The 17126-nt window shown below is 41.2% G+C and overlaps 2 protein-coding genes, 1 long non-coding RNA gene and 4 other non-coding genes across 9 annotated transcripts; 6 read left to right on the top strand and 1 right to left on the bottom strand.

Annotated features, from left to right (window-relative positions):
- The first annotated feature begins 1789 nt into the window (after positions 1-1789).
- rpl12 (ribosomal protein L12) lies at positions 1790-4705 on the top strand. 2 transcript variants are annotated; one of them, XM_071351251.1, is made up of 6 exons: positions 1790-1983; positions 3245-3318; positions 3618-3716; positions 3819-3900; positions 4223-4309; positions 4550-4705. In XM_071351251.1, exons 1-6 carry the CDS (start codon positions 1947-1949, stop codon positions 4666-4668), a joined length of 498 nt encoding a protein of 165 aa, XP_071207352.1. In that variant the 5' UTR covers positions 1790-1946; the 3' UTR covers positions 4669-4705. The 2 variants fall into 2 exon arrangements, with proteins under 2 accessions (XP_071207352.1, XP_071207353.1); XM_071351252.1 differs by having other exon boundaries at positions 1809-2099.
- LOC139544714 (small nucleolar RNA SNORA65) lies at positions 2998-3119 on the top strand. Its single transcript, XR_011668951.1, has one exon. It is a non-coding gene; the product is annotated as a small nucleolar RNA SNORA65 (small nucleolar RNA).
- Positions 3390-3513, top strand: LOC139544713 (small nucleolar RNA SNORA65). The gene has a single exon (XR_011668950.1). It is a non-coding gene; the product is annotated as a small nucleolar RNA SNORA65 (small nucleolar RNA).
- Positions 3988-4113, top strand: LOC139544711 (small nucleolar RNA SNORA65). Its single transcript, XR_011668948.1, has one exon. It is a non-coding gene; the product is annotated as a small nucleolar RNA SNORA65 (small nucleolar RNA).
- LOC139544712 (small nucleolar RNA SNORA65) lies at positions 4363-4484 on the top strand. The gene has a single exon (XR_011668949.1). It is a non-coding gene; the product is annotated as a small nucleolar RNA SNORA65 (small nucleolar RNA).
- A 2616-nt stretch (positions 4706-7321) lies between the features above and the next one.
- pole3 (polymerase (DNA directed), epsilon 3 (p17 subunit)) lies at positions 7322-11990 on the bottom strand. The gene is made up of 4 exons (XM_071351253.1): positions 11203-11990; positions 9435-9520; positions 9122-9240; positions 7322-8476 (listed from the first exon to the last, which is right to left on the bottom strand). Exons 1-4 carry the CDS (start codon positions 11266-11268, stop codon positions 8292-8294), a joined length of 456 nt encoding a protein of 151 aa, XP_071207354.1. The 5' UTR covers positions 11269-11990; the 3' UTR covers positions 7322-8291.
- LOC139544298 (uncharacterized) lies at positions 10459-16248 on the top strand. Of its 2 annotated transcripts, none has more exons than XR_011668843.1 (2): positions 10459-11078; positions 15283-16248. It is a non-coding gene; the product is annotated as an uncharacterized lncRNA (long non-coding RNA). The 2 variants fall into 2 exon arrangements; XR_011668842.1 differs by lacking the exon at positions 10459-11078 and adding an exon at positions 12053-12426.
- The last annotated feature ends 878 nt before the right edge of the window (positions 16249-17126 follow it).

Genomic DNA, 17126 nt, shown 5'->3' with positions numbered 1-17126 from the left:
CCAATAGGATATTATTTCGTAACCAATATTCTAAAAACAAAGTTTTTTTTTTACAATATATCCCATATATAATATCTGTGTGGAGAAAAATGGTGTTTATAAATGTAAGGGGTGCGTAACTGGTGGCAGGGAAGTCAGACGCAGGAGAGCAGAACTAGGTAATAGCCGGAGCAGTTTAATTCCAAAACCAACGGCATCAAGAAAATAACAACTTGGGTACAAAACCCGACGCCCAACATGTGTACAAGCACTTACAAACAAAACCACACAAAGACATGGGGGGAACAGAGGGTTAAATACACAACACGTAATGAGGGAATGAAAACCAGGTGTGTGGGAAAACAAGACAAAACAAATGAAAAATGGATCGGCGATGACTAGAAGACCGGTGATGTCGACCGCCGAACACCGCCCGAACAAGGAGAGGAACTGACTTCGGCAGAAGTTGTGACTAAATTAAGGACCGTGACAAGAAAACCTGCCGAGGAAAAGCAGAACGTTTCACTGGAACTTTGTCAATATTATAATTGCAAAACAACATGAAGTTAAGGCCACCAAAAGTAGAGAAGACATGATGAGGAATAAAATTCTAGATAGAAGTGGGTCTTCTTAGGAATTGTTTTATCCAATTGATCTTAAAAGTATTATTTAAGGTAGTAAAGTCCAGAAAATTCAGCTCACCATTCTCATAAGTGTTCATTACAATAGTTTTCCTAATGTAATGGGTACGGTTTCTCCACAGAAAGTTGAAAAGCATCTGGTCTATCTCCTTGCTTATTTTACTGTCAAGATATAAAGATAGAGCGCCATATGTTAGTCTAGAGATACCTTCAGCCTTGGTTATTAGGGCTCTACCTTTTAAAGATAAGTCCCTCTGTAGCCATTGATTTAGCTTCTTCTGTTTTTTTTTAATAAGAGGGTTAAAATTTAGTAAGCCTCTAGACTTCTGATCCTTTGTAATGGTTATGCCTAAATATGTAAGTTCTTCTTTTACTGGAATACCATAATATGAAGGTGTCACACAATCTTTGACAGCCATGAGTTCACATTTATTAATGTTAAGGTATAGACCACACGCTTTGGAAAAGGGTCACATTGATCGATATGGGAATTTGGTTAGCATCTTTCAGAATATGTGTAGTATCGTCAGCCAGCTGGCTTATAATAATTTCTTTACCAGCTATGGAAATACCTTGTGCAGGACTATTATTTCAAGAATTTGCAAGAAATTGGGTGATTAATAAAAATAGGTACGGAGAGATAGGACAACATGCCTAATTCCTCTCTTTAAATCAAATCTAGGTGAGGTGCCATATTTCAATTTGATAGAGCTGTTAACATTTGCATAGAGAGTCTTAATAGCCTTACAGAAAAAATTCCCAAAGCCAAGTCTCCCAAGGGAGTGGAAGAGGAACTGATGCTCTACTGTGTCAAATGCTTGATAAAAATCTAAAAATAATAGGATGCTATCCTCGGTTATTAGGTCTGAGTAGTCAAGTATGTCTAATACTGACATTGTTAGAAATATGTCTGTTCCTCATGAAGCCAGACTGTGTTTCATCAATGATTGCATCCAGGACTTCTTTAATTATTTTTGCTAGTAGTAAGGCTAATATCTTAGCCATTCGTATGGGTAAGAGTAAACGCATGGTTTAGGGTAGGGACGTCCCAAGGATCCCAGATAGTACTGACCATTGGGTGATTGTTGTCTAAACCGCTGCCTCAGCTCATCAACTGTGTGAATGACGTACAGACATGACAGAGCGTCATTTCGGCCAAATCTCGCGTTATTCTCTGTCTATAAAATGTCACGCACCCTATTTCTCGTTCTTTCCTTTATCACTTTAGCGGTGAAGGTGCAACAGTAATCGGTCGTCCCGAATCCGGGTTCATCCGACACCCTCACCAACTCAAGCTGAACTGAGCTCAACTTCTACTGCAGCATCATGCCTCCTAAATTCGACCCCAATGAGACTAAAGTTGGTATGTGTGGCATCTACTGTAAAATTGTTTGTTTCAGATGAGATCCAAAATGGAGTCGACTTCTGTCTGGCGCGTCCATGCAGGGGCAGGCATTTCAGCAATGAGCTGATGAAATGGTAACGTTAGTTAGGATGAACAACTATCTCTTGAATGTAATTGTAAATGCGAAATGACATATGTTCGTGATTCGTTCTAACGAACATGGCATGATATGCTATTCTGTTGAGGGAACTATTTTTGGGTTGCCGCTATGTAACCAACGATAGCCCATTTTATTTATTTTATTTCACCTTTATTTAACCAGGTAGGCAAATTGAGAACACGTTCTCATTTACAATTGCGACCTGGCATTTCCATGATGCTGTTGGCCTAGCCAAGTAGTTGCGGCTCAGCTGCCACCACGTGGTTGCAAGTAACACTCTTTCTGACGCGACTGAATTGTTAAGTGAAGGATATTGAAATTAAGTGCTTATTTTTGTTTGACTACCAAAATCAACAAATTCCCATTAAATTTAAACACGTGACATGGGCTGGATAGACTACAAGTTCGCAGCTAACATTATTTTAAAGCAACTACAATCTGTTTTGGCATGCAAATCAAATGTAGCAACCTAGCAGGTGATGCATTTTGACTGACTGATTTTGAGGCAGGTCTTGAGTCTTTTTGTGAATGTCTGCCTGGGTGGCCTACTTATGTGAAAGTTTGCACGGACCTACAAAGGTACTTGCTGTTCATAGGCATTTGGCGTCTACAGCAGAATTTCAGTAGGTAACGTTTATTGTACTCCGATGCATTAACCTTCTGATTGTGGTCCACAAATGTATCTTGTCATATTTGCCACTTACACAGTAATGCATTAGATGGTTGAAATTTGTCACAGAAATCCAGTTTTCACCGTAGTGGAATACATGTGATGGCGTATTTTTGGTTCACTGGCACCCCAGAGACAAATTCTATAAAATACCTTAAGCATTGGGACAGTCAATGAATCGCCTGCTATTAGGATTCAGCCTCCCGCCACTTTGCCAGTCTGAGTGACTGAGTGTAGTCCAGTGGAGGCTAAGATGGACCCAGCTCTAGGAAACAGGGCTGCCCAGGTGGTGGGCAACTTTGTGCCGAAAGGCCTGGAACAATGGTGCCCTCATAATAATGGAGGGTTCTCTCATTTGTGATTTATAAACTCTTGACTGGTGAACCACCGTCCATAAGGATGTTTCTTCCCCCTCAAATAACCTGTTTATCCTGTTTAATCCCATGCAGTGTACATGCGATGCACAGGAGGAGAAGTTGGCGCCACCTCAGCGCTGGCCCCAAAGATTGGACCCCTGGGTCTGGTAAGTGTTACATTCCTCCCAATTTAATTTGATTGGTGTGGTTTGATTACCCATTTTCTACAGATCAGCCTCCCGCCACTTTGCCAGTCTTTGAGTGACTGAGTATAGTCCAGTGGTGGCTAAGATGGACCCAGCTTTAGGAAACGGGGCTGCCCAGACAGTGGGCAACTCTGTGCCAAAAGGCCTGGAACAATGGCCAATATTGTCATTTGTCTCTGAATTTGTCACTGTTGAGCAAGTTGATGCTTGATGCCTTTTCTGTTATTTTAAATCTGTACATTCCTTGTTTGGGCTTTTAGTCTCCTAAGAAGGTTGGTGACGATATCGCCAAGGCCACCGGAGATTGGAAGGGCCTGAGGATCACTGTCAAGCTGACCATTGTGAACAGGCAGGCAGCGGTACGTACCAAGTCTATTCCCAAACAACGTCCCTGAAAATGGATTGACCATTGAATGTTTATCAATCATCTGTTATTAACATGGTTTGTCGCTCTATTGTAGATCGAGGTTGTGCCCTCTGCTTCAGCGTTGATCATCAAGGCCCTGAAGGAGCCCCCTCGTGACAGGAAGAAGGTCAAGAACAGTAAGTTGCCCTGTGTTTTTTCCTGTGTCTAATGCCACTTTAAACATGTGGCTTTGAGTTTAACCTGTAGTGGGTACATTCCAGCCTCCCGCCACTTTGCCTGTCTGTCTGAGTGACTGAGTATAGTCCAGTGGAGGCTAAGATGGACCCAGCTCTAGGAAACAGGGCTACCCAGACAGTGGGTAACTCTGTGCCGAAAGGCCTGGAACAACTGTGCCAAAAGAACCACTTATCTAGTACATAGCTGTCCCATCTGTTTTTACAACCAGCAATGATTCATAGATCCAGTGTACGCATCTAAGCCTTCTGTCTTTGTTTCCAGTCAAGCACAGCGGCAGCGTGACCTTCGATGAGATTGTGACAGTTGCCCGCACGATGAGGCCCCGCTCCATTGCCAGGGAGCTTTCTGGTAAGAGCCCCTATCCCCTCAGCGTCACTGAATCACCTGCTATGATTCCGCCTCCCGCCACTTTGCCTGTCTTTGTGACTGAGTGTAGTCCAGTGGAGGCGAAGATGGACCCAGCTCTAGGAAACAGGGCTGCCCAGACAGTGGGAAGCTCTGTGCCGAAAGGCCTGGAACAAAATTGCCCCTTTCCCATACAATAGAAAATGTTGTCCCCTGCTGGTCCTAATGCCTTTATTTTCTCAGGAACTATCAAGGAGATTCTGGGAACTGCCCAGTCTGTGGGTTGCACCATCGATGGCCGCCCTCCCCATGATGTCATTGACGACATCAACAGTGGCAAGGTGGAGTGCCCATCTGAGTAAAGCATCAAATGGAGAAATAAATAAACATGAATATTCATTTTGTCTTATTTTATTGTTGCCAGTTATTTACCTTTCTGTCAGCCTACTATTTACACACTTTGCATGTGTTCTGTGAACTCCAGTGTTGGGCGGTGTTTGTATTTTCTGGTTAAAAGCTGTTAATGTTTGACCTTGAATTATACATAGGATAGTTCACTCAAAGGACAAATTGGTTTCTCAGAGGCATAGGTGCAATGTGTTCCACAGTGGGTTGAGTGCCTGCAGGGTTTCATTTCATCCCTTGTTCATGATGAATTGAGGTAACTTAAGGAATTCTCCACCTGGTTGTCTTGGGCTGTAATTGTAGGGTTTTAAAAAAAAATCGCCATTTGGGGATGCAAACTGTGTGCCTTGAAGTGAAATTTGACGTTTTTAATAAAATTGGTGCCCTAATTCGTTTAGAGCCGATAAGAAGTTTGGGGGGGTGGCTCGGGAAAGACTGCGGGAGAGTGGGCAGGCAGTTTGCCAGTTAACAGCGTGTCCTCTGAACAATAAAGAGGTTGGTGTGGTTACTTAACGGATCAAATTGAGTTTATGGTGTGAAAATTAGTTGGCTAATAGTTAAACGGCTACAGTAATGTTATAACAGATGAGCTAGTGTTAGTAATCTAACCAAGTCACAGTAGTATCAACTGGTACAGTAACGTTATGACTCTTGACATTCCTCAAGCTATAATGTGTTGCTGGGGTCCAGTAGAAAATATGAAATGTGACCTAGGTGGTTAGCTACCTATCTGTAAACTAATGTTTTCCCTGTATTTGGTTAATTTTCCAAATGAGGCATTGCTAGTTTAACAAGTGGAGCTGGGCCTGGCTTAAGCAGGATGCCACTGGCGGTGAAGAACACCACACTTTTTCAATACAGTGGCTAAAGCGATGCCAAGTCTATGCCTGAAAGATTATGCCAATTTAGGGTATCATGCTCTGCTGCTGGCACATTGTAGAACAGATGTCCACAGGCAGTGTAGACAATATATTGTTCAACTTGACAGTTGTGAGTTAATGCTACTAGAAGTGTATGCTGCTAGAAGTGGCAAAATGGCATGCTAGCTGTTGTCATTGAGGCAATGACAAAGTATCTATTTAAAAGCCTGTCTCAACAGATTAATATTTTAAACCCTTAAAATCGTTTTTGCAGTATTGGCAACAATGTAGCAGTGGTGGGCCACTTCTAAATATAGGGGAATATGGTTTCTTACCCTGTGAGCAGTCTGCTTTAAAAACCTGGCCCTATAAGCAAATGCTTGAATTCTAATCTTTGTTGCACATATCTAATGGAAGTTAGTGGTACATGTACCTTCTGTGCTTGTCCACATCTTAAGGTAACTTGCGCTACACAAATTTAAGATACGTGAGAGTTTGGATGGTTTATGGAATTTCCAGCGTCTGCATTGACCAGATAGTATTTACTGCACTGTGGCCTCTGCAGGAATCAGGGTGTTCACACTACTTGCCCCTCTGTATTTGTTACATTTGGGAGGTGTACAGCATTTGATTTGACCACAAGCCTCTGGAGGCTCCCAAATTGCTTCACACCCTCTGTACTGAGCCTCTGGACCACATTGCCAGGTCAAGCATAAATCTGCTTTAAGGAAAGTAATTTTGTAATTTGGGAGAACTGTCTCTTTTAAGAATTTAATCTGTGTTTACCCCAATGATTGGCACTGTGGGACATTTAATAAGTGGAGTGCACTAACGTGTAGAAAATTCAGCACCAATTTTTCTAAAATTATCCACTTAGTGTCCCAAGTCCCCTGTGTTCGAGTCAAGAGTTGAGTCTGAGTCAGTCACCAATGATTTAGTTGAGTCCAATTTATAACAGGTAATTAGGCATTTGTTTCTAGTTGCCGCTCCCTAATGAAAACAAGTGTTTTTCATCACTACCTCTTCAAGTTCTACTCTGTTTCACTACTTATTTACTACATACATGAATGGTAAGTCAGGTGCTCAGCTACTTTTTTGTTGTAATTTCCTATTTGTCAGAACTTTGCTATGGGATGCAGGGGGGTAGAGGAAGATGACATTCAAACAGGCTATTTTTCTATTCTCAAGGGGAGAGAGAGAAATAGCTAGACTTTTAATATTAAACTAGTATCGTATTCAATTTCGTAAAGAAGTTTGTGTTTCTCATCCAGGCAAAGCTAAATAGTAAACTGGTGATTACGGGGAAGCAAGAGTCGCTTGAGCGAGCGGAGCCTGCCTGCCCACAATCATCACTTGCTCCCCTGTAGCGCACCAGCCAATGTGGGCTGCGTGTGCCTGGTGCGGCGCATCTTTCCCACTGATAGAAAACATATTTCAGTGCTGCTAATATTCTTGTCATAGTAGCCTATCCAGTGCAAGTCACCAATGGTCTAACCCAAGCTGAGTCACAAAAATCTGGATTAGAGTACACTTGTCAGCATCTGTAGAAGGTAATGGAAATAATACCCAAGAATGGTGGGCTTTTTCAGTGAGTCAACTTGCAAAACCTACAGACACTAGGCCTTCCATGGAGTAGGTTTGACACCCCTGCCCTAGTTTTTCAGCAGCGGTGGAAAGGGTAGTGGACACCGGGAAGTGTTTGATGAGCTAACTTCACAAGTAATTTAGCAGTTAAAGGAAAAGCAATCAGTGCTTTATACAAAAAGCTTTATTGAAAAAACAGTGTATCCAACGCTACAAAAGTACACAGTTTAATCCCCTGAAGACAAGTCTTCACTGGAGGCCTTCCGTTGAAAAGAAAAGTTATTCACCTACAACATATGAATATTAGCTCACTTTTGGTAATCTGTAGCCTGACAAGGACATGATAGTTACTTGCATGGCTGATTTTGAAAGCCTTAATCCTAGTTTGTCATCTCCCAAGATTCCAGACAGACCAAATCATTAATTTCAAAGCCAGAGTTTGAGTCATGACCAACAACCACACAGCCTATGAACATTTTTTACATTCTCTGCATCATTCTTTTAAGGTCAAGCATGGCTGATCTCATTTGTGCCAAAGACTAATATTTGGATGTCAGGTACACAAATCTATGAGTTGCATCCTTCAGAGTTCAGTGAGGACGGAGAGAGTCAGTCGACACCAAGTCTACCAAAACACATGAGTAACTGGGTTGCTATCAAATCTACATTGGGATAATTAGTACATCTGAGAACATCAACAAATTATATCAATAATGGTCTTAAAACTGGTATAAGGCCTTTCTGATCAGAATACAGCAGGTTTGCATTGTGCTTTATTCCAGCAAATAACTGATGGAGATGGTTGTTGGTCTAAATACTACTCCCTTTATTCAGAGTGAGCCAGTGGCTGGAAGACAACAGAATAGAACTATTACATTAATGCCACGGCACTATTTGTTTACCTTGAAAAAGCACCCTTCATCAAAATAAAATCACTGATCTGACAACTGAATCTGTGAATGCTGTGTATTAGAGTATCTGTTGCTGGATGGAACATGTTCATGTGTTTAAAATGGTCAAACTAAGAGACTATTATATTTACATATTAGTGTGCCTTTTCAAGTACTCAAACCGGGCCCCTGACTTCACATCTGTGTTCTGATCAGTGCTCTACTACATGAAGAATAAGTCAGTTATCAATTCTCAACTTCTTCCTCTTCAACCTCATTGTCTGCGTCCTGGTCTTCCTCCATGCGCTCTTCCTCCTCCTCTTCCTCCTCCCTGCTCTTGTCGTTCTCTTCCACATCGTTCTTTTTCTCCTTTGCATCTTTGCGTTTTTGTTCCGATGCCTCTTTCTTCCCCTTCTGGCCCTTCTTGTAAGCTGTATTGGAACAACATTCAGTTATAAAAACAGCATTCACTTAAGTCACAGTGGTTAGCAAGGTGGACAATTGTAGTCGACACTGGTCACAATTTTCCATAGCTTTATAGAGTACTATAAATATCCACCCCATAATAAGAAAAAACGTGCATTGTTCCAATGAAGGGGAAATTAGATAAATTAGGTTTAAATGGGACAACTAGGCCTACACCCAGCAACCTCTGCTACTTATAATCCTCTGTGGTGGCAGTCACAATTACATTTTCCCATTTTGTCAGGTTCTCTAATCAAAACAGAATGTAATACAACCAGAAGTGTCCCCATTAATTCAGAACATTGTTCCAATAGGCTAAAATGCATCAAGCAGTCTGCAAGAACTGACCACAATGCATTGCTGTGCCATTTTCAGGCCAAGCCAGCCAATGGCCATGTTTGAGAGTGTCAATACTGCTCAGTTGCTGTTGAGCAGACAGACTGATCTACAAATCATAATAAGTTCTTATTTAGTGTAGATCTGTCCCGTCTGCTCAGTCGATGATTAGCGACTGATTATAATTGATGCGCTCAAACACGACCAATGTCTCCAAAACACACAGGCTGTTAAGAAATTCAAAGTTGATCGGTGATGATCATTTGAACATTTACCCTCCAAAGATTCACGTAGAGGCTGCAAGAAGCGTTCAAACTCCATCTCCTCCATCGCAGACATCACATCTGTTGCGTTTAGAGTTTTCCGTTTGGCTTTCATGGCAAAATTGTTTGCACTGTTGGCAAAGGGGGGGTCAATTAATATTATTTGTTGCACTCAGAAAGATACCTTTAAATGTATATATTCCAGGTGCTGAAAGCACCTGGAATTTATACATTTAAAGGTATCTTTAGTATGTATTATAAAATGGCCAATTAATAAGTGTTTATTGCATAAACCTGTTGCACCGGCACATGTAGTTTCTCTTACCAAGATGTTGCATAGAGGACGAATACACTGGCAGCTTGAGATATGGCTCGTCTGGCTTCTTTTGACACGTTCACCCCATCTGGTAGCTATTTACAATAAAATGGTGAGGGTAGTGTTACTAGATTAGCTGGCAGTGTTGTCATTTGCAAGCATGAGTTGTAACTAAACACACGAGCCGAAAGTGGACTAAAAGGAGCCTTACGTTGCTCCCTATAGTCCAAGGACCTTAAAAATGTTGTTTAAAAGGGTTGAATTGGCTCTGAAAACCTCCCAAATACCCCAGCTAAACGTGAATTGATTTAATTGCGGTACAGTTCTACAAGCATATATCCCTCTACTTTCATATCACATCAGAATTATCTACAAAAAACAAATACAAAATACACATTGTGTACCGTTTTAAGTGGTTAACACAGTTGCAGCCGAGAGTATTTTTCAGTGATTAAACGGAAGACTGACACCACAAACGTGTTCACACAGATAGTCGACTGTCTTCCGTCCGTTTTCCGTAAACACACACTAACATGGAGATATGGCCGTGTGGGAACACTGACCCTATAAATAGGTGTATTAATTTAACCTTTTGTTTTTTGAAATTATTTCTTGCTGATATGAAAGAGAAGGTCCTTATGCGTGTTAATGTTCAGAGCGTCGGGGCTCTTAACAAAACTCCCCCGTACAGAAGACGTCTTGGTCCAATGACTTGTGTAATGTGGAACTGAGTCATGATCAAGGGCTATAAACACACAAGACTTTGGGATTTGGGTATAGGCTAGGTTCAGAATGAATTTATAATGACATTGTAGGTACCCACAAAAACACTAGCTACTCCATCCATGGTTGTTTTATGATACAGCATTTATTTACACACACACGCCAGTTTATTAGGTACACCACCCGTTCATCCTACACAGTGAGTCACGTGGCTTGCTATATAAAAGCAGGCAGACAGGCATCCAGTTACTGTTCACTTGAACAGTTGCATGGGCAAAACGAGTGACCTAACCAACTGAGCGTGGAATGATCGGTGCCAGGCGCGCTGGTTCCAGTATCTCAGAAACGGCCGGCCTCCTGGGCTTTTACTGAGAATGGTGCAACAAACATCCAGTCAGCAGCAGTCTTGTGGGAGAAAACAGCTCGTTGATGAGAGGTCGAAGGAGAATGGCAAGAATCGTGCACGCTAACAGTTGGGCCAAAACAAAAACAGTTAAAAAAAACAACAACTGCAATACAACAGTGGTGTGCAGAATGGCATCTCGGAACGCACAATTCGTTGGTCCTTGTCACGGATGGGCTATTGCAGTAGATGACCAGATCGGGTTCAGCTAAAAACAAGAAGCAGCTCTAGTGGGCACACAATCACCAACACTGAACAATTGAGGCGTGGAAAACATAAAAAGATCCCACGAATCCCGGTTCCTGTTGCGTCATGCTGATGGCAGAGTCAGGATTTGGCGTAAGCATCATGTGTCAATGGCCACATTCCTGCTTGGTGTCAACGGTGGTGTAATGGTGTGGGGAATGTTTTCCTGGCACACGTTAGGTCCCGCGATACCAATTGAGCAACGTTTGAACACCACAGCGCATCTGAACATGGTTGCTGACCAGGTGCATCCCTTCATGACTACAGAGAGGTCCGACCAGGTACTAGATGGGTGTACCTAATAAACTGGCCATTGTGTATATGCCATTTAGCATTTGTCCCATCGTTGATTTACCGGTATGTTCCTATTGAAACAAAATCTGTAGAAAATGTGTGCGCACTCACCGCCTCCTTGATGATGCGCGTGATGACAGCATTGGGTAGATTGAGGTCCTCGGGTCTTTCTGCCATTACTTTGTTAGTTAGCTAGCTTACGCGTATTTTAAAACGAACTAAATACAATTGTTGCAATTTCGAGGAAGCCTTCGCTCTTTCTCCCCTAAATATGAGAAAACAGTCGTCTTGAGCTGTAAAATAGCTAGCACGTTACAATAGAATTAACGTTAGCAAAATAATCTAGGCAGCTAGCTATCATGTCCCGGCAAAAAAGACAACTACAACAAATAAGGTATTCGTGTAACACAAGCTTGTTCACTCTGTCCAGAACTGAATAGCCTAGCAATTTTACTTTAATAACAAGCGAACATGTTATTGACTTTAACTTCCTAGCTAACAAGCTCAGAACTCTGTCACATTTGTTTTTGAGATACTCTTTCGCGCGTATCTTCCAACCACGTGGTTCTCCTATCAACTTTCAACTTTGACCTTTAAAAAAAAAATATTTAACTTGACTTTGCGCATACGGCCTCTGTGCAACTTTGTTTGTGCAAATGAACATAACATTTTATAAAAATAAGTATTTAGCTGTTGTTGGAAATAAATGGCTAGATGGAATAGCGTTTGTCAAATTGACGTCTATAACGTTTTATTACATTAATTTTTTTGCTAACCTTAATCACATGTTCCTAACCTGCTACATTAATTATCCTAACCTGCCGCGTAAATTCTAACCTGCTACGAAAAGTCAATTCTGGTCAGTTTTGACTATCTAAATTGTCAAAACCAGGAAGTGACACACACTGCTCATGCGCTGTAGACCCTTTTAAATCTTCACCCGATTAGACGACAATCACCCCATTAAAAGGTGTGATTGGTAAAGTGATTTCCTTTTAATGGGGTGATTGTCTAATCGGGTGGAATCTTGGACCCTTGACCAGACCGTTGTGTGGCGGCCAAGGCATATTTTGGTTATTTTGGTTGTAGTGAGCACAGTCAAACAGTTGTAGAGAACGCTAGCTACTGTTGTAAAATGAATTAAACTTTGAATATCAAGATGATGTCATCACAGGGGTCTTGTTGCTGTGTTTTCGGGTGTTCGTTGAGACCTGCAACAAACTATAAACAATTCAAGTTTTTAGATTTCCGAAAGAAAGTGGAGCACTGCTATGAATAGAGATGGTTGGCTACCAACAGCAAATTCGAAGATTTGCAGTGCACGCTTAATTACGGGTAACGTGAATGTGTTTTGTTTTGTCTTATCTGCTATCTGTTTTCCTTTTAGTGTTTGAGAGCCTGTTAAAAAAGCTGTCAATGTCTTTATTTATTTACCCGTATTTTACACGGTAAGTTGACTGTGAACATGTTGGGTGCGTTAGAGCAGATCAATTTTGTCTAGGCCAGGGGTGTCAAACTCATTCCTTGAAGGGCCGAGTGTCTGCAAGTTTTTTTGTTTTTTCCTTTCAATTAAGACCTAGACAACCAGATAAGGAGTTCCTTTCAAATTAGTGACCTTAATTCATCAGTCAAGTATAATGGTGGAGCGAAATCCCTCAGACACACTGCCCTCCGTGGAATGAGTTTGACACGTGCATTATGGGGATAAAAATGATCACAGGTCATGCAGTTTTTGATTAAGTCGCCTTCAAGTTGCTTCTCACCAACTGCACCATGCAGCCATATTTGTCAACCAATAATTAGGATGTTTTTAGATGACTCACGTGAAAGTGACTAAAAAGGGAAGCAACTTTTACCATGATTCTAAAGCTACAGGGGATACAAATGAAGGTAATTGAGACCTGTTATGTTTTTCGTCTGGGAGTGTGATATGGGGGTATAGAAATGTTTATTTTGAAAAGCAGAAAAAGAAAAAAAATACAGTAGCAGCTACAGTTGAAGTTGGAAGATTACATACACATTTGCCAAATACATTTAAACTCAGTTTTTCACAATTCCTGACATTTAATTCTAGTAAAAATTCCCTGTCTTAGGACAGTTAAGATCACCACTTTATTTTAAGAAAGTGAAATATCAGAATAATAGTAGAGAGAATGATTTATTTCAGCTTTTATTCCTTTCATCACATTCCCAGTGGGTCAGAAGTTTACATACACTCAATTTGTATTTGGTAGCATTTCCTTTCAATTTAACTTGGGTCAAACGTTTCGGGTAGCCTTCCACAAGCTTCCCACAATAAGTTGGGTTTAAGTTTGGCCCATTCCTCCTGACAGAGCTGGTGTAACTGAGTCAGGTTTGTAGGCCTCCTTGCTCACACACGCTTTTTCAGTTCTGCCCACAAATGTTCTATAGGATTGAGGTCAGGGCTTTGTGATGGCCACTCCAATACCTTGACTTTGTTGTCCTTAAGCCATTTTGCCACAACTTTGGAAGTATGCTTGGGGTCATTGTCCATTTGGAAGACCCATTTGCGACCCATTTGCGATGTTGCTTCAATATATCCACATAATTGTCCTTCCTCATGATGCCATCTATTTTGTGAAGTGCACCAGTCCCTCCTGCAGCAAAGCACCCCCACAACATGATGCTGCCACCCCCGTGCTTTACGGGTGGGATGATGTTCCTCGGCTTGCAAGCGTCCCCCTTTTTCCTCCAAACATAATAATGGTCATTATGACCAAACAGTTCTATTTTTGTTTCATCAGACCAGAGGACATTTCTCCAAAAAGTACGATCTTTGTCCCCATGTGTATTTGCAAACCGTAGCCTGACATTTTTATGGCGGTTTTGGAGCAGTGGCTTCTTCCTTGCTGAGCGGCCATTCAGGTTATGTCGATATAGGACTCGTTTTACTGTGGATATAGATACTTTTGTACCTGTTTCCTCCAGCATCTTCACAAGGACCTTTGCTGTTGTTCTGGGATTGATTTGCACTTTTCGCACCAAAATACGTTCATCTCTAAGAGACAGAACGCGTTTCCTTCCTGAGTGGTATGATGGCTGCGTTGTCCCATGATGTTTCTACTCGCTACTATTGTTTGTACAAATGAACGTGGTACCTTCAGGCATTTGGAAATTGCTCCCAAGGATGAACCAGACTTGGCTGATTTCTTTTGATTTTCCCATGATGTCAAGCAAAGAGGCATTAAGTTTGAAGGTAGGCCTTGAAATACATCCACAGGTACACATCAATTGACTCAAATTATTTCAATTATCCTATCAGAAGCTTCTAAAACCATGACATACTTTTCTGGAAATTTCCAAGCTGTTTAAAGGCACAGTCTGGAATTGTGTACAGTGAAATAATCTGTCTGTAAACAATTGTTGGAAAAAATACTTGTGTCAAGGACAAAGTAGATGTCCTAACCGACTTGCCAAAACTATAGTTTAACGATAAATTTGTGGAGTGGTTGAAAAACGAGTTTTAATGGCTCCAACCTAAGTGTATGTAAACTTCCGACTTCAACTGTATGTTGACACTGCCATGTTGATCTGAGCCTTGCTGTCTGACTTTCAGCTGTCACAGATGCATCTCCCTTGGCTGCACTCACCAACTTTCATCTACATTCGGCTTCGTTAGGTTTATTACTCGAACACATCATTCTCTTTTACAGCAATGACCTGGGGAAGAGTTCCAGGTGGAACGTGAGATGATTGAAAGCTAGGGATGAATAGGTCTATTGAAAATAATAATCCCTATTTAACAATCGTTAAATATATTCTCAGATTGTGGGTTGCTAGATCAGGCCTTGCGACCCAATTATGCACCCTTTTCCCTGAGGTATGCACTTGTCCACCACCCCACATGGAACTCACCTGTAAGCAAAAGCCTATGCTTACACCAATCCTATGCTTTTAATTCCACGAATGGGAGTGAACAAGTGTGCAGTTCACGGAAAGCGTTGATGTTTGCCTACATCCAGCCTCAGATTATAATAGATTGGGAGAGGTTAAGGGACAGAGAGAAAGACAAACATCTATTGTAATAAATGGACAAATTAAGTATTTTCATCTTAAGTCAAATGTCATTACCAAATTAGTATTACTTACTTTTATCTAATTACATTGCCATCCAATGCTTCTGCGCTCCTGTCTTTTGGAGAGATAATAACCACTACTTTCTATTTTCAGGTAAACCATCCAAGGATGCCGTGCACCCAACTTTTGTTCCTTCTAAACTCCCTGACAAAGATGGGGACCACGGAATGGAGAGGTAAAACAGGTCATTGAATAGAGCGGCTCAGAAAGACAGCCTGCTGATGGATGAGATTAGAGTGGCAGTGCAGCAAATAGAGGAAGCGCCTCAGTTTACCAATGTTGACATGCAACTACATTAGCATGTTGAAACTGTATATATTTGCAGTCACTATTCAGTCTGACACAAAGGCATAAACTTTCCAGAACACATTCTCTCACGAGCTCTGCAGGTCAGAATGTTGAATATAATAAAATTTGAACATACTCTACTAGTTGTCCGCTTGGTTCATCCTTATGCAGTCAGAAATTTAAGACAAAATATCCACAGGAAAACCTTATTAAACCAACTTTTAAAAACGCTGGTACTGATGTGAGGCATGCACACGCAATGTAAACCGGTGCACAAGCTCTGCTATTGTTAACCATATCTTGTGCATGTATTTACAACGCAAGCCTCAGATGGACACAAAAACGTCAGTATCAGCATTTTGAAAAGTCGTTTTAATAATACTCTCCTGTGGATATTTTGTCTCAAGTTTCTGACGGTGTATATCCTGGGCTAGTGTCACGGCTCCTCCTCTGCAGTGCAGGGGGCGGTTCCTCCTGCAGGCAGAGGAGGGTCGTTAGTGATTGGAGCCACCTGGGCTCAGGGTATAAAGCTGTCACTAATCACTTCTCTTTTTCTCTCTCTCTCTCTCTGCTCCTCCAGGTATGCTCATGATTTGTTTGTTCCTTTGTAGTTTTGCATAGTTTTCACTCAGTCATGTTCACACACACATATCCACGCATCCATGCACTTTACATACACCTTACATCATGATACTTCCACACCTCATTCCTTTTTCTTAGTTTAAGTTAATAGTTTGTTTATAATAAAGAACACTTTTAAATTGGCCTATACCTGTTGTTCGTGTCCCCTCATTTTTGTCACAGGCTATGAGCCGGCTTGTGACAAGTGGCAGACAGAGGGGTAAAGCTTTGGTTCAGCAGGGAAGCCAGAATGTTATTTTGGGAACAAAATGAGGTGTTTGCCCACAATAAGAATTACTTATGGGTGTTCCATTTTCATTTAATTGCTACAAAACTGGTCTGCTAACTGTGGACCAAAATATATCAAGCTGCTGTTTGAGCGTGTGAATCAAGTAATTTTGAGAAGGGTTGTAAAAAGAGACTAGGGGAAAGTTGCAACAGAAAATTCCCCAGTAATTCTTACCATTCTATATCCCCCCTCAACCATTGTGTTTATTTTCATGCTGGCAAGCCTCAGCAGTGTTAGTGTGTACACTTACCAAGATTATCATCTGGGAGTCCAACTGTGGCAATATCATTTAGATTAACACACTTTTCTCTCCAGCTGTGTCTAATGATAAGCATCAATCAATGGCATCTTAATTTAGTGGGACATACTGCCAACTGCATTAGTGTCAATAATGAGGTTATTTATTTGATCCTTCTTGGGAAATGTCTGAACCGTACTTGCCTGTGTGGGAATTCATTTCAAGAATGGAGTTAAATGTCAAACGTCTTGTGTTGTACTGACACATTGTACTGAAATAACTTTGTGAAAAGGGCAAGGAAAATGAACTAAAGAATGTATATTTATTTTGTGAGAAAGCAGCACAGGGAAAGGGCTGTGTTGGTTATAATATCATTACATTGTAGACTCCATACTTTAACACATGCACACCTGAATGTTAGATTGATTTAAAGATGGAAGACTTTATTATCAGAAAAGTCCTTTTTGCAGTCTTTTATTTTTATTCCTTACACCTGGACCA

This window comes from Salvelinus alpinus, chromosome 18 (assembly GCF_045679555.1).
Source record: "Salvelinus alpinus chromosome 18, SLU_Salpinus.1, whole genome shotgun sequence".
NCBI lineage: Eukaryota > Metazoa > Chordata > Actinopteri > Salmoniformes > Salmonidae > Salvelinus > Salvelinus alpinus.
Note: the sequence above shows the minus strand (reverse complement) of the source record. Positions and strands in the feature narration are given on the sequence as shown.